Raw genomic sequence first — 25,513 nt, 5'->3', positions numbered from 1 at the left:
AGAGACAGAAGCCTTCCCTGTGAACAAAGCCACTGGCAGACTAGGTGTGAGAGAGTAGGACTAATGTCTGAAACTGGGACTGGTCCATCCAGGTTTCAATAAACCCTTTTGGGTTTATAGTCACTGTTTACAGGTTCTGTGGATTCAGAGGTCGAAGGCGGGAACCGAGGAGCTTACAGCGAAACAGTTCCAGAGGTGTGTTGCACAAAAGTCATGCAATTGATTGCATAATATAGACTGCCTGGGTGTAATGCCCTTCATAGGAGTAGCTTTACATTACACCAGCTTGAACAGGATTTCAACCTATATATGTTTATTGTTGTAAAATGGGTATCGTATTTATTTATTTATTTGTTTGTTTGTTTATTTATTCATTTCATTTCATTTTTATCTCACCTTTCTTCAAAAAACTGAGATGCAAGTTGCCTTACAGTATAATTTAAAAGCAAGTGTGCGTGTGTCTGTGTGTACGTAAAAAGCATTGTAAATATTAAAGCATAATGAAATCAGTTATCCTATTCAAGCAGAATGTAATTCAGATAAAGATAATAATTCCAATTGGTAATAGAGAAGTGTAGCACTTCCTTTTATGTCTCTATCCTTAGCAGCTTTTCAGTTGTCAATAGCTTGTCTGTATAGAAAGGTGCCATGTGCTAGCAGAAAGACATCAGGGAAGTGGTGTACCTAGCCCCACTTGCCACGAAGTTTCATAGTCTGGAGACAACCACTAAAAACGTTGTCTTTTGTTTTCTCCCAAACCCACCTTGGAGGGTGGCAGGCCTCTCCCGCAGTTCCCAAAGCTCAGGCATGCCTGTGTGGCAGAATGCACTCCTTCAGATACTATTGACCCAAAACTGTGCAGGACTTCATTGTCATAGCCAGCATTTTTCAATTGTGCCTAGCACCAGACCACTAACCAGTGAAGCTGTTGTAACAGGGGAATTATATTCTTCCTATAATTAGTCCCAGTCTAAAATCTGGGTACAGCATTTTGGACTAGCTGAAGATTTAGAACAGTCTTCACTGAATATCAGATTTAATATGAGTTAATCCAGTATAATTGTTCTTACGTGCCATCAAGTTGCTTCTGACTTATGGCAGCCCGATGAATGAGTGATCTCCGGGCAAAATGTCCTGCCCTCAGCAGCCTTGCCCAGCTATTGTAAACTTCAGCCTGTGACTTCCTTTGTGCTATCAATCCATCTCATATTTGATCTTCCCCCTTTCCTGCTGCCTTCAACCTTTTCCAGCATTGTCTTATTATCTTTTCCAGAAAATTCTGTCTTGTCATGATGTACCCAAAATAGGACAACCTCGGTTTGCTGGCTCCACAGGAAGTTGAGGCTTGATTTGATCTAGGATCCATTTGTTTGTCTTTCTGGCAGTCTAGCGCATCTGCAATACTCTTCTGTTGCAGCACTTTAAGCATCAATTTGCTTCCATGGACAATTAAAAGTCCTATAGTTCCTGCATTCCTTGGCACCTCCTTTCTTGGGGATTGGAATGTACATTGAACGTTTCCCACCTGTGGACCATTGTTTTGGTTTTCATATTTGTTGGCACATTCTTGTTATCATTTTAACAGATTCAGTTTTGAATACGTGGCTTGAAATAGTTCTGTCAATACCCATCTATCCCTGGTGATTTATTTCTTCCTGGTGCTTTCAGAGCAGCTTTCATTTTACTTTATAGAATTACAGGCTCTTCATCATAAAAATTCTCTTCAAAGGAATATGTCATCCTTTTACATCCTCTATATATGTCTTCAGTATACTGTTTGCACTTTTTCTTTATTTTCTCCTGGTCAGATAGTTTGCTTCCCTGTTAGTCTTCCAACATTCTGGACTTAAATTTCGCTTTGATTTCTTGAATCTTCTGGAAGAGATATCTTTTTTTCCCACTTTTGTTGTTCTCTTCTATTTCTTTGCACTGGTTGTTGTAGTAGTTGTCTTTGTCTCTATTGGCAGTTACTGAAAAACTTTATATTAATCAGAAATGAATTTATCCAGTATAATACTATGGGTTGCAGAATTATATTCACGAGATTTTAGAACCATGCTATCTGTATAAAGATGTTTGGTTTCAAAGTAGTGAAGAAGCCAGTAAGACTGTCTCCTTCCTATCAGTGCTCCCCTTGGGATAACCTCCACTGGCCAACATATGATCTGTACCAGTCTCAAGGGAACCTATTCATACATATGTAGATTTCCTCCATAAGGATAGAAATCCTGGCTTTCCATCATCATGAAGGAAGCTCTGCAAAGCAACAAAAAGCACTCTTGCAGTCTGATCCCAGTCAGATTTTCATCAGTGGCTGGAGTGTTTGGTGGCATAAAAAGGCCAGTGCTAGGTCCTCACATTCTCACTGACCATTTCACGTATTAGTGTTGAGGGGTACCAAGTTTGTCCAAGTACAGTAAGGCTATATTAGTAAAGCTATAATGATCCAGTTTTTATTTTAAAAGTCAGTGTTGGTCAGAGTAAAGCAAGTAATAGCCAAAATTCTGTTGCTTTATATAGTGACTTAAATAGAATAGGCTCATTGAATCATTGGGAATTTATTTATTTATTTAAAACATTTTAGCCAACTACTGTACTCCTTTGATTCAAACAAGCCTACTTGAATTGCAACTGACTGTGCTAAAGTAAATCACACTTAGAGTAGGCCCATTTGAATCAATGAAACATACTGTATAGAGGAATTGATATACCAAATCCCTTTTGATTCAATGAACCTACTCTAGTGCAGTTTACTATGCTAAGTAACAAGATTTGGGGCCTTCCTTGTTTCTACGAACAACCCTTGTGAGCAGTGCAACTTTGCATGCTAAGTTATATTCTGAGCTTGTCTTCAAGTTTTCATAACATGAAAATAATTTTGATTGTTAAGAAGTGACCGACCCATTACATGAAGTAATCGGTTGCCACTGAAACAATGGGGATTTGATGAGTCAACTGCTCCATAAGTTCATTGATTCAAATGGGCTTACTCTAACTATGGCTTACTGTGCTGAAGCAACAAAATTTTGACCAATGTGACTTGTCAATGGAAGCTTGTGCAAAATTATTTTTCACCCAAGTCCATAAGTCCTTTCCAGGGAAAGCTGAATGAAGCTCAATGTCTAAAGGAGTGGGGGCCCTATATGTTGTATTGTTTTCCCTGGAGTTGATGGAAGTTAAAACTATAAGAAAAGCTAGACCAAACACCTATCATCAGTTCACATAGCAGCCAACTGTGGGTAACTTGCTAAAAGGATATAAGGGCAGTTACACACACACACACACACACACACACACACACACACACACACACACACACAGCACTCCCCAGTAGCAGATATACAAAAGGATGTCACATCTGACACTGGAAGGGATCTGTAGCTTTCCTGACTAGCAGACACTAATGACCCCAACTTCTGTGAATTTACCCAATCCACTTTTAAAGTTATCCAAGTTGACAGGTGTCTCTGCATCCTGTGGTAATAAATTCCGCTGTTAATTGTGTGCTATGTGAAGTACTTCCTTTTTTGTCTGCCCTGAATTTTCCTGCATTCAAGTTCCATAGATGAACCTGGGTTCCAACATGATGAGGATGTAGGGTACTTTCTTCTCATCAAGCAAAGTTTCATATGCTCTGTCATTCCTCCTGTTACTTGCCCTTTTTTTTCTTAGCTAAATGGCACCAAGTATTTTAACTTTTCTTTCTGGATAAATTGCTTCAGCAGGTTGGTTGTCCTTTTTTTGTGGGGGGGGGGACTTTTGAACTCTACATCATTTTTTAAGTATGATGACCAGAATTGGCAGAAGTATTCCAGCTGAAAAACCAGAGGTTCTCCACTAATGAGCTAAAAGCACATTTAAAATTTGAAATGTTTACATTGCATTTTACTTTATGTTATTCAGAAAGACTGAAAGTGCAAGAGGACAGAAGGAAACAATTAAATTCTTCATAGGAGAAGAATTTTTTTTAAAAAAAAATTTTTTACTAAAACAATCTTGATTGTGTGCATCCATTGAAAAGCAAAAAACAAACTGATCATGGCTTGTAGCATGGTTGTTCCATTTTCACAGAAATCTGGCATCAAACAAATATACATATCCCACTTACAGAATGTGTACACTCCCACTCCCACTATAGACTTGGAAACATTGAAGAGCCCTCATGGTGTAAGAGAGTGATTCAAGCAGCAACTGAACAGACTTTATGGTAGAACTACCCTGTTTTCCCCAAAATAAGACCCAACCTGAAAATCAGCCCTAGTATGATTTTTCAGGATGCTCGTAATATAAGCCCTACTACAAAAATATGCTCCAGTTAACCGAAATCCCACCCTCCACCATTGTGCATCAACCAGAAGAAGATGACATGACTGTATTCGAATAAATGTAGATTGTTGTACATGAAAAAAACATCCCTTGAAAATAAGCCCTAATGTGTTTTTTGGAGCAAAACCTAATAGAAGACCCTGTCTTATTTTTGGGGAAATACAGTATATATGGTGGTCCTCCAGCTTTGAGCCTTGGCCTCAGTCTTTTCCTTCACCCCCTGACCCTTCCCCAGGTTCCTAACCTCCTCACCAGAGTGTCCAGGATACAGTTCTGACTGGGTTTACTCCCTTTTTATTCCTGCCCAGCTTCTTGGCTCCAAGCATTTGGATGCTAGCTCCATTACACATGCAGGTCCCACTCCAGTGTCTCAGCCATTTGAACTGGCACAACCGCATCATAGTTTGGTAGGCATGGGCACTGCCACAGAAGCCTAACTAGCTGTGGTGCTCAGCTGGGGGCAGTCCAGTTCTTTTATCACAGGCTGTTACTTCCATGTCGTAGTTTCTGGGGTCAGGGTTGGAGCTGGGCAGTTAGGCAAGCAAGAAAAGTAACAGAGCATGACAAGGATGAAGGGATTCACTGCAGGCTCCAGGGCATTGCTCCTCTCCTCCTCATTCACTCTTCCCATGATTTCTTCCTCCTCCTCTTTCATTATCTCATCAGCTGCCAATGTGCCTCCCTCCACTCAGGTGAAAGTAGTTTCCACCAAACCTGGCTCTTTTGGCGATTCAACCAACCTGGGGTAAAGGCTCAACTTGGTAAGCCAGTCTCACCAGCTCTAGGGTTGTGATGTCCCCAACATCTTTTCCTCTGGGTTGGGTCCCATAGGATCTTTGGAGACACTCTGGTTGACCCTTGCTTTGGGCATCTCACACAAAATATGATGAAAACACTGCAATACATCATCCCAATAACTAGAATGTGCCAACAATTTACTTCTCACATCAACCTTGTAAATTAATGATCTACAAAAGATTGTGCCATTGTCAGTCCTGTCCAGCTGTTGCAAACTAAAGTGCCTTTCTTTATCGAGTCATTCTCATGTTAGGCCCTTTTCTTACTACCTTCTTCGTTTCCTAGCATTATTGTCTTTTCTTGCGAAGCTTTCCATTTCATGACACATCTAAAGTATGATTGCCTCAGCTATGTCATGCTTAGCTTTAGATGTGAACATTGATCTGATCCCAGTGGAATTGAAGACTCTCTAGTTTTAGTATAGCTGGATTTCTTTCAGCTTGAAATGTATCTTGTCTGCTTTGCAAAAGACATACAGTAGTAACAAAAGAAGCTATTTTATACTAGGTCAATTCATTGGTATTGCCTGCTCTGACAGGCAGGATCTCTGCAGGGTTTCAGACAGAATGAAGTCTTTGGCATCACTTGTATTTAATTATTTTGACTGAAGAATACTTGGCTTCAACTTGGAACCTTCTCGGTGTTTCTTAAAGCAAAATATACACCAGTTCTTTTGCAATATAGAACAGCACAGGCATGGGATGGAGTGCCGTTTGGTTTTGGATTGTATACCTCCTTAATTGTAAAGGGGAAAATGTTTTCCCAATTTCATGCCCTCCAGATATGTGAGACTTCAACACACATCACTAAGCAGCCAGTGTGATGCTTGTAACTAATTATTTAATGACAACATATTGGGTTTTTTAAAACGTTTTGTACATTTTGTTATGAACATTTATAAACCACTGCTATAATTTCAAAACAGTGTGCAAAAATCATAAAATCTACAACATAGAACCAAATATATTTTCTATTTTACTCTTCTTGTACGTACATTGCTTTGAAATACCCTTTTCCCCGGTGGATGGCTTTTTTTTGGAGCTGACTCAAACACCAACTGCACTTGTGGCAGGGTAGAGGGTACAGTGGACCCTCTACTTACAGAATTAATCCGTATTGGAACGGTGGCTGCAAGTCGAAAAGTCTGTAGGTCGAATCTCCATTGACCTACAATGCATTGAAAACCGATTAATCCCATAACGGGCAGTTTGTATTCTATTTTTGTTCCATTTTGGTTTTTTTTCTGGTCTGTAAGTCGATTCTCCGGCTGCAAGTCGAATCTAAATTTTGTGGCCAGAGAAGTCTGTAACTCGAAAAGTCTGTAAGTTGAGCCGTCTGTAAGTCGAGGGTCCACTGTAGTTCGTATATGGGTCTGTTTGCTGAGAAATCATATATTGCTTTCTAAATCAGTACTCCCATTTTGCAAGAGTTTCTGTGTACATTTAAAAAGTTTTCATCCAAAGATTTAAAATACTTTCCTTCTTTGAAATATTCCTCATTACATCATGGAAAGAGACTACATTTTTCTTTTGTTCAGGACCATTCATGTAACATAATTGTCCCTTTTTTTCAGTTGGATACATTATACATAATTTCTCACCATGTATTTCTTCATGTTCACAAACCTGTATGATTAAAGAGATAGTGGTTATGGCTAAGCTGTCTGAACATTGTTAGATGGGAGGGACAAGTCTGTCCATTTCTCTTTTGCCACATACATTTTATTTGTATATATATTTAACTGGTGCATACATTCCTATCTTGAAGAATTCTTGCCCTGAGGTATTACTGAATTCTAGGGAATTTATATCAATAGAATCAACAGAATTCTTGCTAAGAAAATAATGCTCTTGTCTTCAAGAGTTGGAACTAAAACTAACCCACACTGTGTTGCAACCTATCTTGAAACATTCAGTGACCATATACTGTATTCTTTTACATTTTAACCTTTTACTGTCCTTGGGTCTCTTCAGTCCTTAAATGAACTACAGAGGGACTTTTTTCCATAAATATGGATAGTGTGGCCACAGTACCATGGATGGAGGAAAACCATATGCTGAATGCTTGCATACCCAACAATTATTTTTATTCCATACATTCTTGATACTTATAAGGTCCTATTACATGCTAAATGCTTAATATAAAATTAACAATCCATCCATTATGTGCGGTAAGTTTTTTTATTAAACAGTCACAGATCAAGATCATGTTTAATTAAAATTAACTTGCTTATGAAAGCCAAGTGCATTAATGATTCACAGTGACCTTTTATTACCTGCAGTCCCTTGTTTTGGCTGGATGATTGACAGCTTGCTGTTTGGCTACCGTGTTGTATTTCAGCTGACAAGACTTTTCATTTTAACTCAATTTGCCTGCCGATCACAAGCTGGTGGCAGGCCAGGCTGAAGTCGCCCAGCTTTGCCTCAGCAGCTTGCTCTATTTCTCATTAGTACGCATTTATTCAGTGGAAATTGGAAGACAAATGCTTGAAGGCATGTGAACTAAGTATAGCAAATTAGGTTTAAAGACTGAATATTTATAAGTATATTGAAACAGCTTTGACTTTTAAAAAAAGATCTTGGGTGAATTGAACGCCACGTATGTTAAAAGAAAAAAAAGAGTGGGAGGATGCTAAAAATAACAATACGAGGGAAGTCTGTGGTCTCTCTCTGTGTGAGTGTGTTTGCATAGAAAATACGTCAACTTTTCTGACAGCCCCTCTTTGTGTGCTGAAGTTTCGATGTCTCATGTGTGTAGGAAAGAGGAAAAAATGAGGGTCATGTTCATTTGCTGCTTGGTTATCCCTTGGTATGCTTTAAATTGCCTTGTTTGTTCGGCACTAGCACAGAAACAGATGTTGCTCTACCGTGCTGGATAATTTACTATACCTCATGGTGGAGAAGGGAAGGCCTCCCAAGCTACCCAGCTGGTCTGACAGGCGCACTGGCTTGTGCCTACTGAAGTATGACAACAGCAAGTACGGGCTGCAGTTTTATCATCCAGTTGTCATTCTTTTCAGCACAGAATTCCGGCATTCGTACAGAGACTGTTGGTGGTGGAATGAATGCAGCATCTTTTTTGTTTGTTTATTTTAATGGTAGACTGCCGCAGACCCACACAAGCTCCATCCTCCTTTGTTGATCATAATGTGACTCATTACTTTTGTCATCTAAGGATTATCAGCATGATCGCTCAGAGCAAGAGCCAAGCTCGCCTCCCCATGCGCTCCCCCCCACCCAATAACTGGTACTGGAAGGTAAAACAGATTTGTCATTTATGATCTGACCACTAAGCCACACTTTGAGCTCCATTATTGTGATTAACTCCTGCATAAGATATGCTTGCCCGATTGTCATTTGTGATACCGCAGTGGGCCACAGACTGCCATGGTTCCTGGAGAAAACATTAGCCAATCTGATGTGACTGTGGTGCCTGCGCTATTCAGGGGAAACCTGCTCTCTCAGCAGCAATGCTTTGCTGATTATTTTGCTCCCTGTTGTTGTTGTTCTTGTGTTTTCTTCACTCCCCCTCCTCAGCACTCCACCCAGCACCCAGTTGGTTCATTCTGTGTACAGTGGGATTGCATATGTCAGCTACCATTTCCACACGGCAGACTAAATGGGTGTTATCAGCTTCATTTTGCCGAGGCTGGAGATAGCCTCAGAGTGTGGAGTCTGGACCTTGCCTTTGTACCACATAAAGTTTTTTTGTAGCCAGAGTGCTGCCAGTTGAAATCTATCGTGTCGGGTGCCTTGTGGCTATCCACAGTAGAGGCCATGTTTTGGAACCAGGGTTCTTTGCCGGCTTCGTCACCAACAAGCCGATTTGACTCTCCCTGATTATAGTAATGAAGGCAGTCCAAAAGAATATGCACAGCCTCACTGTACGTCACATTGAATCATGGCGCTGACCAAACAGAGCTGACCGCAGCCTCATTTCTTTAGACAAATGCACGCTTAAGGAAAAAAAAAATCTCTGGCGAGGAAGCATCCGAGGCCACTTTATTTGCTATGCATGGGGAGACAGATTTAATTTTTAGTGAAAGAACGTTTGTTATTATCTTCTTCAGATGTTTCCATGCTGGGGTTGCTCCTCTTTCTAGTAAAGTAACCTCTGGGTTTGAGGGAGTCACCCAGCCTCATATCCCACATAAGAGATGATTTCTGATATACATTCCAAATTGCATGACATCAGACATCTCATTGATCTTTTGTAGGAAGATTCCTTTTATGTCCCTAGCTCCAGTTTTTGGTTTGGTTTGGTTTTAAAATAGGCTAATTTCCACCATGATGACTTGAAGGAATTGTGCTGCCTATTACGGCGCCCAGCGACGCTGGTGGAAAAATAGTCAGTTTTGATTACAAAGTGAGAGATGCAGCCCCAGACAGGAGCTACATGCTGGTATGCGTGTTATCAGAATGATTTATGCAAATTATGCATATTATTCCCAAAGGAATTCCTCCTCAAACTGCCAGGATAAATTGCCGGAAATTAGCCATAAAATCTGTCGTGCTAGGAGCAAGAGAGGTGAAGGCCATTGGGAAAGCAAGGACATTTGCCTTCAAGAGCCATCCAAGTTTATGGTGGGCTTCTGGAAAAGGTTGAGGATTTGTGTCAAAATATTACACAGAAGATGTGCTCCCCCCACCCACCCCCATTAACTCATTAAAGTGCTGCATATAATGTGAATTTGCTCAGCACAGCAGTTGAAATCATGATGCGAGGTGGAAGACATTGCTAATGGTTCTTTAGAATACCCGGTACTCGTACCTCCCACTTTACTAGTACAAATATCTGAGTGTATGCTTTTTCTAATAAACCCTAGCATGTAAGTGGCATTTGCTCAAGATCCCTGAAAAATATGTCATTTAATGAAAGAGTTCCTATCTTTGTACATAAACACATGCATAAAAGCTTTCCTGTCTTCTGAATGTGTTGTCCCCAACATGAGGCTGAAATAATGGTTTTCCACTCAACATCCAGTGTGCTGCCTAAAGCCTAACAGAATTCATTGGATCTATCAGTAGGAATCATAGTTAAAAGTTCAGAACTGCAGAGCGTTCTCTAGCCCTCTGGGAAAGTTTTATTACCAATTTTAGCCCCCGCCCCCATTTCCCTTGCTGTGCTTTTCTAGTAAACCTGTAGATCCCTTGCAGCTATAGCAGCTTATAACTTCCAATCATCTTCCATATTTTTAATGCTTTGGGGTTCTTTTTTTCCCCTCCTCTCCTTTTTATTTATATTCAGAAAGTGCTATAAATGAGAGTTTACGAATCTGTGCGTCTTCCATGAACATCCGCCTCGCCAAAGAAGATTTGGTTCTCAAGCTCACAGAAAATCAGGAAGTCAGATTGAGAAAAGGAGATTACATCGTTATATATCCTCCAATTCTGCACATGCACCCTGAGGTCTACGACGATCCTGAGGTAAACATTCAGCTGGTATTATACATAGCACTTTAGGCACAATCCAGCAACTGAGCTTTCTATAATATATAGGTTTTTGTCTTGTTTTTTAAGGGGGGGGAAAGAAGCTGCTGTTACTTCTTGTGGAACAAATCTTCCTACTTTCAGATCTTTTCAAGGTGGCTGCAGGTCAAAGGATTCGTGGCCTTAGAGAGAGAAAATGCAGTGATCAGACTGACTGCTACCCCTTTGAGGAGAACAGATCATTGTGCATTGACTACCATAAACTTGAGGCTAAATGTGGGCTTTGTTTGGAGGTGGATCATTGGGTGCCCAGAGAAGGCTGGATAATAGAAGGTGGCTTAAAGAGCAAGTAATGTGGGCCATTTAGCTAAGTGGCCCCAAAGCATCATTGACTCTCTAAAGCCCTTATAATAGCAGTGTCTTCAAGAGCCACATGCTTTTTCACCCCTCTTTATAGGGATTGGCCCTTTCATGGTCAATTAGTATGGTGTCGTGAACTTGAGATTGTAAAGCTGTTGCTCTGCAGTGAAGCTTTGAGGGTAGTTGTGTCATCTCCTTGTAATCCCCCCCTTCTGAAGCAAATGTTAATGAATATCAAAATGTAGAATTTAATCCAACCTTAATGGACTTAATTTTATTATCTGCGTGCAAACTGAAGTTTGTGCTCCCTGAATTTGTTTTGTTTTTTTTAACAAAGGAATTTGTTACTGTCTTGATGCCATATAGGAAGAAAAATGCTGTTTTTTACTAACAATTTGTTGTAAAATCACTGCCATGGCTCTCCATGTGTTATGTATTGCTTTAATGACATTTTTGCTGGTGATGTGTACAATTATTCTCAGCCTCTGATTGTAATACTTTTGAATTATAGACAGATCCAGAAGAAAATGGACATAGTGGATCACATTGAGATTTATATTCCACTGACAGGAGCCGAGGAAATTTGACTAATTTGTCCTCTATCTGGAGGCCCTAGTGTCACCCCTTACCCCAGATTGCCCAGCTCTGCAGAGCAGGTTTTCAGGGAGATTTAAGGGACTGTGGAAATTGATGCTAGAATCAATCTACTGAAATAAAAATTAATTATATTTCTACTTTTTGAAAAATTATACCACAGATAAAACAAAAAAGGTGGACTGCAGCTCCATTCATTAGATGTAGACTGCATCTGATAAAGTACAGAGGCTGCAGTAAAAAAAAAAAAGGTATTCCAGATAAAAATCTCCTGTCTTTAATGAGCCATAGCACTCTTTGTTACTCTGCTGCAACCAGACTACCTCTCTGGAAATTGACACAGAGAAAATGCATTGCTTATGCTTAGCTAAATGAACTGGAATTGCTTAATACAGTGGTTCACAACGTTGGGTAACCATATGTGTTCTTGGACTGCAGCATGTGTAGCTGAACATAAGCAATGTGGTGAAAATTTCTTGGAGTTGCAATCCAAGAACACCTGGGTCACGCAAGATTGGGAGCCACTAGCTAAAAACATTTCTCTACTGCCAGACAATCCTGTGTCTGTAGATATCTAGGAAGTTTATAAAGTTGAGAGCAAGGTGGAAAAAGATAAACAGATAAAGCCAGAGTTACTTTTTTGGACTATAACTTCCAGACTCCCACATGGCCATGCCAAAAAGTAATCTTTTCCAACACTGCATAAGGTATGCAAACATAAAAGTGGCAGGGGAATGCACTTTCAAATGCCTGCTCAATTGCTTAGAAATCTGGAAACTGCAAGATTAACAAAGTTGAAGAGCTTCTTTCAGGAGCCCACATTTCCAATCACCACAACAGCAACAATAACAACAACAGGAACAACAGCAATAAACAACAAAAATTCATCTCTATTTTTTGAGGATTACCTCACCATAGACAAAAATGGCAATACAGTGGGGTCTCTACTTAAGAACTTAATCCGTATTGGAAGGTGGTTCTCAAGTGGAAAAGTTCTTATGTAGAATCTGCATTTCCCATAGGAATGCATTGAAAACCATTTAATCCGTATCTGCTCTTTTCCGTCCATAGAAACTAATGGGAAGCTGCTATTCCGCCTTCTGCCACTAGAGGGGGATATTTTTTCTTTTTTTCTTAGGTCAGGGAACAGTGTTAAAAGCACTTCTGATGAAGCTAATTTTGAAGCAATGGACTGAAAACCAATTAATCCGTTCTGGCTGTTTTTTTGTTATGTAGAGCTGCGTTCGTATATTGAAGCATTAGTTCCCATAGGAACTAATGCAAAGCTGGTTAATACGTACTCTACCACTAGGGGGAGAACTTTTTTTTAACCTAAGATGACCTAAGTTTAAAAAAAGAGCAGGAAAGTTTTTTTTTCCTGTTCTTATCTAGAATTTCTGTTCTCAAGTAGAAGCAAAATTTAGCAAACGGAGCTGTTCTTAAGTAGAATTGTTCTTAAGTAGGGACATTCTTAAGTAGAGACCCCACTGTAGGACCAGAACATCAGCTGATAATCTTTCTTTCTTTCTTTCTTTCTTTCTTTCTTTCTTTCTTTCTTTCTTTCTTTCTTTCTTTCTACATACATACATACATACATACATATATACATACATACATACATACATACATACATACATACATACATACATACATACATACATACATACATACATACATACATACATACATACATACATACATACATACATACATACATACATACATATCCCGCCCATCTGATCTTGCGACCACTCTTTGATCAGGTTGGTACAAAAGATAATGTTTGCCAAAGTATCTCCATACAGAATGAAATGTTATCATTAAATGCTGTTTAAAGGTATCAGTGAAGCTCAAAGAAGACTTTATCTGCTGTGTATTTTTAAGTGAACCACTCTAGATTGCATTTCAAGAATGAAAGAAATAACAGTTATCTACTAGATTTCTTGCTTCTCCAAATTTTGGGATGCAGTTCTTAGCTCAAAAACAGCATGCAAAAAAATGGGTTATTACTGGAAATTGGTGAAAAAAAATCCACAGGTCCTTAAGAGAAGCTGCAAATAAAATGCAAAGAGAAACCTATATATAAGAATAATAAGAATACATAATTATTTCATATTTTTTAAAAAGAAAATTCATAGCGTGATAATGAAAAGTAGATTGAATGAACTTGTAATTAAATACATTTGAAACAGAGACAGACCAGACTGTAATTTGTGTATCAATTGTACAATTAAGCAGGTACATGCAACAAACTACCATTTGTTTCCCATGAAAACTGCAGTCGTTTCATGGCTGGAGTTTTTTAATTTAACATAAAGGTGGGCAGCCAGGGAGAGTCTGAGGAGCAAACTGTTCTGCATTTTATACTATCCCTAGACTCCAGCATGCTGTGTCCACCTACTTTTGTCAGATCTTGAAGACCTTTTCTCCATTCTGTAAAAAAGACAGTTTTGAGCTACTGTGACATGTAGGGGCCAAAATAGTAATTAAATGGAGAACCATATCCCAGAGTTTTCTGGAGGCTCAGTTATCCATTTATGGACAACAAACAGTTTGAAATGAGAGACCTTAAGAAGCCACAAAAACATTGTATACTGTAGGTGAGATCAACTACCTTGAGTCCTTGTATTAGGACAAGTGTGAGCTAGAGATAAAATGAAATGAGAAGTGGTGGGGAACTCATACACTACTATTGGCCAGGCTAGCTAGAGCTAAAGAGGTTCAACTATATCTGAAGAGACACAGCTTATATCTAGTTGTGTTCCACTGAAGAACTTCCATTGGCTGGTGTCATGTGACTCATCACTACTTAAATGTTTGCTTTGTCTCCACCACACCATCTGTGTCCATCTCTGAGCTTGCATGCTGTTTATGTTGCTTCCCTGTACAATATTTATTTGAGTAATTGATTTATGGAATTTATACACTGCCCCAAGGCAGCTCACAACAATGATAACATTTTAAAAACCTAGAACAGGAATGAAATACACAAAAGCATAGCAGGCAGAGCACACAGAAAGAGAGAGAACATGTAGCAATTGAAAATAATAGATAAATATTATGGAGAAGTTCTTAAATACGATAAAAATCAAGCAGGGATGGGGATACCTTCCCATGGTTTTCATGCAATAGCCATAGATAAGGTCTACGATAGGGAGGCAGGAGATATTTAATAAGATGTATGAATGTAGTTTTATACACACACACACACACACACACACACACACACACACACACACACACAAACGTTTTTAGTGTTTTTAGATTGATTTTATGTCTCATTATTTAAACAATGTTCCTTACTTTTGCTGGTCAATGATCGTAATAAAACATTTATTATTATTTCATGACACCACAGAGAAGGCTGTGTTTCCCCAGCAATTTGCTTAACCTAGAGGAGGCAAGGGTACTCATGAAAGGGATGTCAAAAACAGTCTTCTGAAATGGGAAATGGTGATCCTTTAGATATCCTGTTGACTGCATATTTCAGTGGGTTGGATATCTTTCTATAGAGCCAGAGGTTGGAATGTCTATCCCCCACTGTGTACCCCAGGAGAAAAGTTAGTCTGTGTAGATTTGGGCAAGCTGCAAGTCCAAGGCTGCCCCAAGAAAAAGGGAATGATGAATCACTTTTGAATACTTTGTACTTAGAAAACCCTGAAAAACATTTCACTATAAGTGAGAGTTAACTGGATGGCACGCCATTGTTATTAGAGATCTTGAACTGGTTCCTAAATCAAATTAGGAAGTAGGAAAGATATTTTAACCTAAGAGTACATTCCATGGCAGCTCACACTCCTGCCCCTGTATGATTATGGCGTGATCTGCCACACCTGTTTCGTGTCATACAGAGATAGCACTTGCATCAAAATATGCCGATATATTTGTCTAAGCAGTAGCCCTTACAAGCGGGATCTGAAGGCCTTAGGAATGGACTTCAACAGACGGGAAACCTTCTGAGCATTCAGCCTGGAGGCAGGCGTTGCATCACGGCCTCTCCCAATTTGAAGAGACCCTTGTCCAGCAGGCCAAGGCAAAGAGGCAGTCCCGAACGCAGCAAAATCAGGGAGCTTTATATATATAAAAGTAACTTTGTCATACTACAGCTCTCAGAATGCCCTAGTTAGCATAAACACTGAGAGCTGTAGTCCAAGAGAATAGAATAGAATAGCTTTTCCAAACTTTAGAAATAGCACTGATCTCCTCAACATTATGCATTCTGTCAGCTTTAGGGAATTACTTGTTAATTGGCATACTGTACTGAGTTGCAACAGTGGTTTTCACACTTGGGGCCTGGATATTCATCAATTACTATTCCCAGAGTTCTCCCCATTGGCTGAGTTAGCTAGGGCTTCTAGAGTTGTCCTAAAACATTTGGGGGCCCAAGTTTGGGAACTGCTGAGTGAAAGCACCATGCTTTATTCAGCAGACATGATTGCTATGGATATAGTTGGAGACTGACTGAACACACTTGCGAAGTCCACAGCAGACATGTAAATCATGCATTCTGTGTGAGTACCTCTGAGGCACCCTGTTTGGAATGGAACTACCACTTTTACGTCCACTGGTGTTTAAGGTGTAGATGTGTCATTCATTTACTTATGTGTGTATGCCTTTTGTTTTTGTTGACGCCTGTATAAGCAGCCTTTTATTCTAGTGCCAGTGTAGCTTATAAGAATAATTGAAATGTAAATTAACATCAGAGCTTGGAAGTATTTTTTTAGGTAACTTCCATAATCCGTCAGATAACATGAGCCTGGCCATGGAGCTCTGAGAGCTGTAGCCCCAAAAAGTAAAGCTACACAAAATTATGCACAAAACATTAAAACCACAACATTGTCGTTGCAACAGCAAAGAAGGCTTGCAAATATTTTCTTCAGGGAAAATATCTGGATCTTCTGCAGCATCTTGCGTTATATGTTATTTACGTTTTTTTGAAATGAATAAAACCAAATGTGACAAAGCCTTTCGTTTGAAATGCCACACCTGTGGCACTCATCACTGTGATTTCTGCTGATGTTGATTGTGTTCTTAATCACTCAAAGGTATTCAACAACATTTACACAAGGTGTCTCCTTTGCATTATTGTGCTGAAGATAAACTTTCAGAATTTGGACTTCGCAGACTGTGGAGTTGTAGCTTGCTTCCAATGAGACTCCTGAAAACAGAACAAATTGAGATTAAATTTTCGACATTTCGTACCTGAAGACTGTACACTCACTTTCTCTAGCCTGGTACCCTTTAAATGAGTAGACTACAACTCTTATCACTCCTCAGCCAACATGGAAATTTTATAGTACAGTACATCTGGCAGTGCCTGTATAGAAAAGGCTGTTTTGAAATATAATGAAGAAAATGTACCTCAGTCTTAGCAACTTCTTTAGGGCCTATGTCTGCACCCCCCTCATTTTCACATAAAGTCACTGCTAAGAGCATAAGGAGCTAGAGTAATCCACCTCCTTCAGGATCGCACCTGATTAATTTGTATAAAAGTTAATTTGAGCAAAAATCTAAGATGATCATGTTTCTAATCTATTTATGATTAAAATATTTCCTGATTTGTACTAACCCCCTTCTCTAATATAAAGTTGACTAACCTGCTGTGCTCAGGAAGGATTTTCCCTATGTTTTGGAACAACACTGCTCAAATAATCTTTTGTCCAATAACATATGATTATAATCAGTAGTGCAATTGTACATGTGGAATTGTAGTTGCCTATTGCCCCCACAAGAAGCACATTCTTGTGGGGGTAATAGCAGCCATAGCTACTGCTAAGGGATCAGGCCATATCAGCAAATGAGGAGCAGGTCTTCTGTAAAGCTAATGACTCTTAAATGTCCATTCTAGACCAACTTGTCCTCAAATAGTTTGCATTTCAAGAATTGTTTGCAACAATATCGTGTTCCTGGGAAAACCTGTTTTGTTTCCTGTTACAATGAGGATTGCAGCTAAATTCAGAGGGAACAGTGAATCCTCTGTGAGGTGGTGGATGATGTTGTAGTCCCTGCTGATCAGGAAGTCCTGGGTCTTCAATCCTGCAAGCCCTGACTCCCCACCTCAGTATATTATATGGGTGAAAAATAATATTCCACATGTGTGAGTGATGGCATCAGCAAGAGGAAAGATTCTCTGTAATGAAAGATCTCCTTCTTCTGTCCCATGGCTTGTTTGATTCATATGTAATCAGCCTCATTGTGCACAAGCCGTGTGAGCCCCAGGACACAAGTAGTTACTCCTAAATTACCAGCAGTCCTTCAAACCAGATGACATTACTGTAATTTTAAAAATTCTGTTTCCATCCTAAGGCTTGAGCAGATCGTGTACAATGAGACTGATTATATGTGAATCAGAAGAGACAAAAGATGGAAGCAGGAAATCTTTAATTACTGAAAATTTCCCCCTACTGGCAAGATCAGCTCCCATATGCAAGTGTAGTTTAAAGAACAGAATTCATCCATGGACTGATAAAGTCCTAAACCTCCCCTCCCTCCCAAAAAACTGATCTGAAATCATATGCGCCTTTATCTGGGAGTGAGATCCATTGAACCAAATAATACAGATATTTGAGTATGCTTAGGATGGATTGTACTGGGAAAATGTTGCATGAACAAGGGCATGTTGAGTCATCGGCTAAAGATGTGTATAGAATTCAAGATCACTAGGCACAATTCCAGTGAGACGTTCATTTATGTTGATTGTGATGGGGCAAATAGTATGCAGGATCTGTTACATAAGGCTTGTAGAAAAAAATACGGCTGGAATGGCAGTTCTGTTCACAAAATAAAATGTGCAATTTCAGGACATGCTTCCAAATGCATGTTGTCTTAGATCTGTCTCTATTATACTTTTAAGGCACAAGTGTAACACTGCCTTCTGAAAGTAACATGGAGAAAATCAAAGACTGTTTATTGATTGAGATCAAGAGTAAGTAATTATGGCCCTCCAGATATTGATAGACTGTGACTCCCACCAGTATAGATAGTATGGAGGGATGTAGGAGATCAGCAGCATCTGGAGAACTGCATGTTCCCCATCCATGACTTCTTAACAGATCACCTCTTAGACTTATTTTGGCATTTTCATAATCACCAGATTCATTGTCATGTGTGGTTTTTTTTTCACTTTCAGAAATATAAATTTGACCGCTATGTTGAAAATGGACAGAAGAAGACAACATTCTACAAACAAGGAAAGAAGCTTAAATACTTTTTGATGCCATTTGGGTCTGGAAGTGGCATGTGTCCTGGGAGATTCCTTGCAATTAATGAAATTAAGTTGTGTTTATTTTTGCTCATTTCTTATTTTGATATGGAACTAGTGGAAGATAAACATGTTGGGTTGGACAACAGTAGAGTTGGCCTTGGGATCCTTTTGCCAGATTCTGATATCTTCTTTCGTTACAAGCTAAAGTTTTAATGCAGTAGTTTAATTGTCAAGATTACAGACAAATTTTACTCTGATTCCCTCTGTTACTTTTTATTAAATATGGTGTGGTTTTTATATCATCCTGGTATCTTTAAATTTATGTATGAGGTTTGTTTTGATAGCTGCTGAGTTGCTCTGTGTTGTCAAATCACCTCCAACGCATAGTGACCCTATGAATTGAGAGATTTACAAAATGTCCTGTCATTAACAGCCCTAGAAGTGGCAAATTAAAGGCCATTACTTCTCAATCCATGTTTTATTTGATCTTCCTCTTTTCCTGCTGTCTTCAGCTTCTCCTAGCATTATTGTCTATTCCAGAGAGTCTTGTTCTCTGTGCCCAAAATATAACAGCCTCAGTTTCATCATTTTTGCCTTTGGTTAGAGAGCTCAGACTTGATTTGATCTAGGAACCACTTTGTTTTTATGATGATCCATGGTATCTGCCAAGCTCTCTTCCACACTATTTTTTAAAATGAACCACTGGTTTTTTTGCCTTGGGTTTCTTCACTGTTCATCTCTCATATTAGTACATAGTAGTTGGAAATACAATAATGAAGATGATCTTGGCGTTTGTCTACCTTACATTTGAGGATTTTTTCTAGTGCCTTCATTGCTATCCCTTCCGAGTCTCAGTCTTTTTCTGATTTCTGGGGTGCAGTCTCCATTTGAACTGATGGTATACCCAAAGTATACAAAATTGTTGATAATTTCAGTTTCTTCATAGGCAATGTTAATGTTATGTAGTTCTTCTCTAGTTATGAACTTTGCCTTCTTAATATTCAGCTGTATTCCTGATTTCTGCTTTGTTTTTCTTTTACCTTCACCAGGAGTCTTTCAAATCATAGCTGCTTTTTGCCAGTAATATTTTCTCACCTCTGTATCTTAAATTACTGATGTTTCTTCCACCAATTCTCACTCCTCCATCTGACTCTAATCTAGATTTCCATATGATGTGTTCTGAATACAGATTGAACAGATATGGAGATGAAAAATACTTTTGCTTTACCTTGATTCATATTTCTCACATTTCATGTTCCAATGTTATGTCTTCTGCAGCATTAGAATTTCCTTTTGCCTCTGTGCACATCCACCACTAGATGTCCTTTTGGGTTTAATCTATATGCTTAAGAACATTTGAACATAAGAAGAGCCATGCTGGATCAGGCCATGGGCCCATCTGTTCCAGCTTCCTGTATCTCACAGTGGCCCCACCAGATGCCTCTGGGAGCACACAAGACAAATAGATACTAGTCTCCTGATACCCCTCCCCTGCACCTGGCATTTGGAGGTACCATCCTTTTAAGCCTGGAGATTATACATCCCCATCACGGCTTGTAACCTGTGATGCACTTTTCCTTCAGAAATCTATCCAATCCCCTTTTAATGGTATCTGCTTTACACTGTCTCTCCTCCATGATCTCGGCCTCGCTGTAAACATACAAAAGTCCAAGTTAAAACCCACAAGACTGGTTCATTACATAGGAGCACTTATAGATTCCAAACATGTCTATCACCTGCCCCACCTGCCTCACCTCCTTACACAAAACAAAAATCAAATTCTTCATCCAAATCTTCCTGCCCTTCATTTGGCAGCGTGGAGGATTCTGCCTCCCTGATGAATGTCCTCCATCAGGCAAAGAAACCCTCAACTAGGAGGGCTTACATGTATAAATGGAAGGAATTGCAGTCCTTTACTGCAGTGTCTTCGCCACCTTCAGACAATCCCTCTCTGTCCACGGTCCTTCGCTTTCTGCTTCATCTGAAAAAGTTTATCTTGCTGCAGTCGTTGCCTACCAATCACCAACCTCTCCAGCAGCTAAGTTTTTCAGACACCCTACTCTGAAACATTTTCTTAAAGGACTGTCGCACATGTATCCAGACGTGTGTCCACCATCAGCTCAGTAGTCCCTGACAGTGGTTGTTCAGAGACTTACAAGGGCCCCGTTTGAGCCCCTAGTGTCATCTGAACTTCAACTCCTCACCTTTAAGATGGTGTTCCTCATTGCTGTTACGTCAGCACATCATACCAGTGAACTTGCATCCTTGCAATCCAGTTTCCCTTATCTCCAATTTTATCCAGATAAGGTCAAGCTGTTTGTAGATATTTCTTTTTTGCCCACAGTTGTCTCCCAGTTTCATCTGTCCCAACTGCTGGTTCTTCCATCCTTTTTCCCATCTCTAGCTACTCCTCAGGAAAAAAATCCTTCATACTTTGGATGTGAGAAGGGCTCTTGTTTCTACTTAGCCTGCATGCAACCCTTTAGATGTTCAGCTCAACTTTTTGTCAGCTACCAACTCCCTACTAAAGGTCTTCAATTGATCTCACAGGGGATATCTAAATGGGTTGCTTCTACCATTCACCTAGCTTACCAGCTTGCTCAACTGCCAGCTCCACAATCTGTTTGCCCTAATTCTACCAGGACAGTGGCAACATCTACGGCGTTTCTTTTTGGTGTTCTCCTTCCAGATTCTGCCACATGGTCACAGCCATCCACGTTCATCAAGCACTACAGATTGGACATTCAGCAGAAATCTGATGCGGTTTTTGAACGTGCTGTGTTATCCTCTACCTTGGCGTGACACTCTCCTCTGCATAAGACAGCTTGTTAGTCAGCCAGAGTGTGATTCAGAGAGGCCATGAAGAAGAACAACAGGTTACTCATCTATAATTGTAGTTCTTCAAGTGGACCTCTGTGATTCACACATCCTGAACCCAACCTCACTGTCACACCACGCTTGTTTTATGCGGCGGTTGACCTAACTGAAGGGGAAATTTTGGCGCCAAGGTACATATACTGAGGGGGAGGGGTCTACACTAATGTGGTTTTTTGCTACTGGAGAAGCTCTAGAATATTCCAACGAGGCTCCGCACATGCGCAGATTACCCAGGGTGTGAATCACAGAGGTCCACTCGAAGAACTACAATTACAGGTGGGTAACCTGACGTTGTCAGTTAGGTCTAAAACATCCTCTCTTTTAACCTGTATCTGATTTAATTCATTAGTCCGGAGGGGCTGTATGGGCAGCGGAATCTGCCCAAAGTCTTCTGTCGTGAAGAATTCATTTAATTTCTCTGCAATCTCCAAGTCCCCCTTTAGGTCCCCTGTCCTTCCCTCCCCATCCAGAGGGCCAACCCCTTTTCTGGCAGGTTTCCTGCTTCTAGCGTATTTACAGTAAAGAAGCTTTTATTCCCCTTTATATTGCTCTATTTGTACTTGTTCTTTGCTTTCCTCTACTTGCAGATTGACGACCTTCTGACCTGGCAGTCTGCTCTTCCAGCACTATCTCTTGCTTCATTTTGGGTTGTTTCATAATTGGGTTTTCAACATAAGAAATGTTCAGAAGTATTCAGCAGTGGTTTACAATTACCTTATTTTGTGCAGTACTAACAAGGGTTGCCATGAGTATCACTTCCTTTTGAAGTGCCTCTGCCGTTGTCATTTTCCACTCCTGCTGCTGCCCAGTAGCTGCCTTCCAAAAGTTACTCTGCCCCATCGCTACTAAACATGTGTGTTTTTTTCTGCTGATGTGACTGTTAAACCTGAAAAGAGTGGATGCACCTCAGTCTGGTTTCTCAGTTTGGATCCTTCTACCTTTGGTGTTACTACTTGAGATGATATCACAGACTTCTTATGTGCAGAGAAAAGTCTGGTGCCGTGTATGCATTAAGCAGGAAACTTGTACGCTGGGGAGAGTTCTGTTCAATACTGGTTGAGCATGATCTTCTGGGTTGCTGTTATACAAGCAAAGATGGTATGTTGAAGCAGAGAGCACTGCCCTGTGCCTAAGACATTACCTGATACCTTGAAACGATAAACTTCCCTCGTGTTCTACTATTTTGAATGTGAGAGAAAGCAAAACGGACAGATTTATCTATCCAGCCTTAGGATGGAAGCATTTTAAGAGTGCATAAAAATGTGCAAACCTCAGTCTAGGTTGGAATCCCTGTGCATTCATCATGTTAGGACTGAATTAGGATTGTAACTTCTTTTTCTAAGAGGCTCCCCATCTTCATGCTGGGAACAGTTGCACCTATTTAATTTGGTCAGTAGAAATGGAAGTGAATTCCTTTTGAACTCGCAGATTGCCTATTTGTGTTGGAGGATTTAAAGCTGAGAAACTACATATTTGGCTTCCCGAAGGAAGCCACAGGCTTGAGTTTGCAAGAACTGGACAGTTCTGTTGAGGACAGGAGGACATTTTGGGGATCACTCACTCATAGGTTGGGAGCAACTTGACAACACTTAGCAACACCAACCATATTTGGGACTGAAAGAAACTGGGTTTCGGGGTTTTTTAAAAAAATGAATGTAGGAGAAAACAAAACTGATAGATTTTTCCATCTCAAGCACTTCTCCATCCGTGGAGCTATTGGCCCACTAAAAAGACCACAGCACTTTTCTATGCAGAGAGAGCTTTGGGATCTAAACTAGATGTTTACTCAAAGGGCTTTGACTGGTTGTGGTTTATAACTTTCTTTTTAGTAATGTGTTTTAATTTTGTTTATGTTTTAATTGTACCTTTTGTATTTGCTCTTATCACTGCTGGCCACCTTGAATGCCACTGGTTTGCAGAAAGAGGGGACATGAATTTAATAAATGAATAAATAATAAAAAGCAGAAATACTAGAAATTCTTGGCTAAAATGTAACTGCTGAATATGGCGGTGCTTAATTTTAGAGATCACATGCACAAGAACCACATTTATTTTCTAACACTACACTTTCCCTCAAAATAGTTATTGTTTACAATAGAATTCTGCATGTTCCTCCATGTAGTTTATGTGGACAATGCAGATTGACAGCCAATACTGTCTGCTAAATGGTGAGGCTTTATAATGGGATTTTATGCTTTACGAAGATGATTGTGCTGAATTGTGGCATAAAACAAAGACATTTGTAATCTAAATGGTGAGATAACTCAGTGAGTTAGCTAACTGGCTGTGGAGTTCTCCACTGTGCACGCAAGAAGATCCAGACTGTGTGACCTTGGGCAAACTGCACAGTCCCAGGATGCCTGCAGAAGAAGGGAATGAATGGTAAAGAACTTCTGAGTACTCCCTACCTGGAAAACCCTGAAAAGGGTCTCCATAAGTCAAAATTTACTTGGCAACACAAACATTATTACCGAATGGTGAAAGCACATTCTTGCGGCCTATGCCGTATAATTACACATTTCCAGAGACTTTCTAATATGCCTTGATTATTTTTTTCAGGGCCTCCCTACACATGTTCATATAGTGATAGCACAGTTATATTAGACTAAGGATTGGTTCTCAGACTTTTTTTTACATAATTGGTTGTAATCCTGTTCATGTAGCTACACTGCATAAGGTTGATGAAAACAGCCAGGGCAGTTTTCCAGAAATAACTTTCCAATCCTCTTGCTGCCCCTGTGAAGGTCCCAAGGTCCCCATGGAATCCCTTTCATTGTGATATGGCTGTTAGGGGGGCAACAGGATGGGAGGAAGTCTTTATTTTCTGAAAATGGGTGGTGCCTGTTAAGTGCAGGAGTATAATAAGCAAAACTTGGGAAGATTACCTTTTTGTACCACATCTCCCAGCATCCACCAGCCAGCATGGCTACTAGTTGGCTGAGAGTTATAAGAGTTGTAATCTAAAAAAGCAACCTAAATTCTGATAAAAAGCAACAGATAATATACCAAATAGATCCATAATTCTTTAATTATAGCTATTATGGTTGTGTTGCAGATTGCGTGAGCGCATTTTCTTTTAAGACAACCACAGTTTCGTATATTGTTGCCCACAGTAGGAGAGCCACTTGAGAAGCTTCCATCTTCTGCCTGCTGATGTAGTTGAACTGAATATATTGGGACTGACAGGCTAATGGAAGGCTTGTGTGTAGTCCATACCCACTGGCTTACTCATGTTTCATGTTCATACTAAGTAGTGATTGCACTGTAAGTCTGTAGACACATATTATACCTAATGCATAGTCAGTCACAGCTCAAAATCAAGCTAGAGCATCACACTCTGTTTTATGGAACAAAAGGCAACTGTGGCATTATTACAATGTTGAACATAAACATTCTTGCATAAATGTACACTGTCAAGTGTCTGCTACTACATTTGTGATCAGTCTTGCTTTGGCATCCTTTTGGTAGCAACTGTGAAAAATGAAAGCAGGTATTTGTTTTAAACATGACCTGTATTTTGATTCATGCTGTTCTTTTTGTATTTTGAATTTTAAATGTCATGTGTTGGAATATAAGATGATGTAATAGCACTCTGTCAAATAAAAAAATCAAGGCATACATCAGATTAATCACTGATCGCTAGCTGAAATGCCTGTGTGGGAACCAATAGCAGAACATTTGTAAAATGTGCAAATGAAAGAGAGAGAAGAGCACAATTGGCTGTTAGGTGCCCAGCTGCCATTCAAACATTCCCTGCAGATAGAAACATACTGAGATGTGCTAGACTGAGCCTTATCACTGCAAAATAGACTTACTGAATCTTAAAACGGGTTTTGCTGAACTCAGTTCAGTTCAGAAACCTTTATTAGGCATATACAGAATAACAAATTAACAGGTAAGTCAAAATTAAAATTAGGCAGAATAT

General features: G+C 39.7%; 1 protein-coding gene across 1 annotated transcript in view; it reads left to right on the top strand.

Annotated features, from left to right (window-relative positions):
- CYP7B1 (cytochrome P450 family 7 subfamily B member 1) overlaps positions 1-25,206 on the top strand; it is a 137,562-nt gene extending 112,356 nt beyond the window's left edge. The window contains exons 5-6 of the mRNA XM_020811783.3: positions 10,372-10,550; positions 18,637-25,206. Coding sequence (XP_020667442.2) covers positions 10,372-10,550; positions 18,637-18,924 — 467 coding nt within the window. The 3' untranslated portion in view covers positions 18,925-25,206. The remainder of the gene's footprint in view (positions 1-10,371; positions 10,551-18,636) is intronic.
- Positions 25,207-25,513: the final 307 nt, after the last annotated feature.

This window comes from Pogona vitticeps, chromosome 4 (assembly GCF_051106095.1).
Source record: "Pogona vitticeps strain Pit_001003342236 chromosome 4, PviZW2.1, whole genome shotgun sequence".
NCBI classification, from domain to species: domain Eukaryota; kingdom Metazoa; phylum Chordata; class Lepidosauria; order Squamata; family Agamidae; genus Pogona; species Pogona vitticeps.
This window is presented reverse-complemented; position numbering and strand designations above follow the sequence as displayed.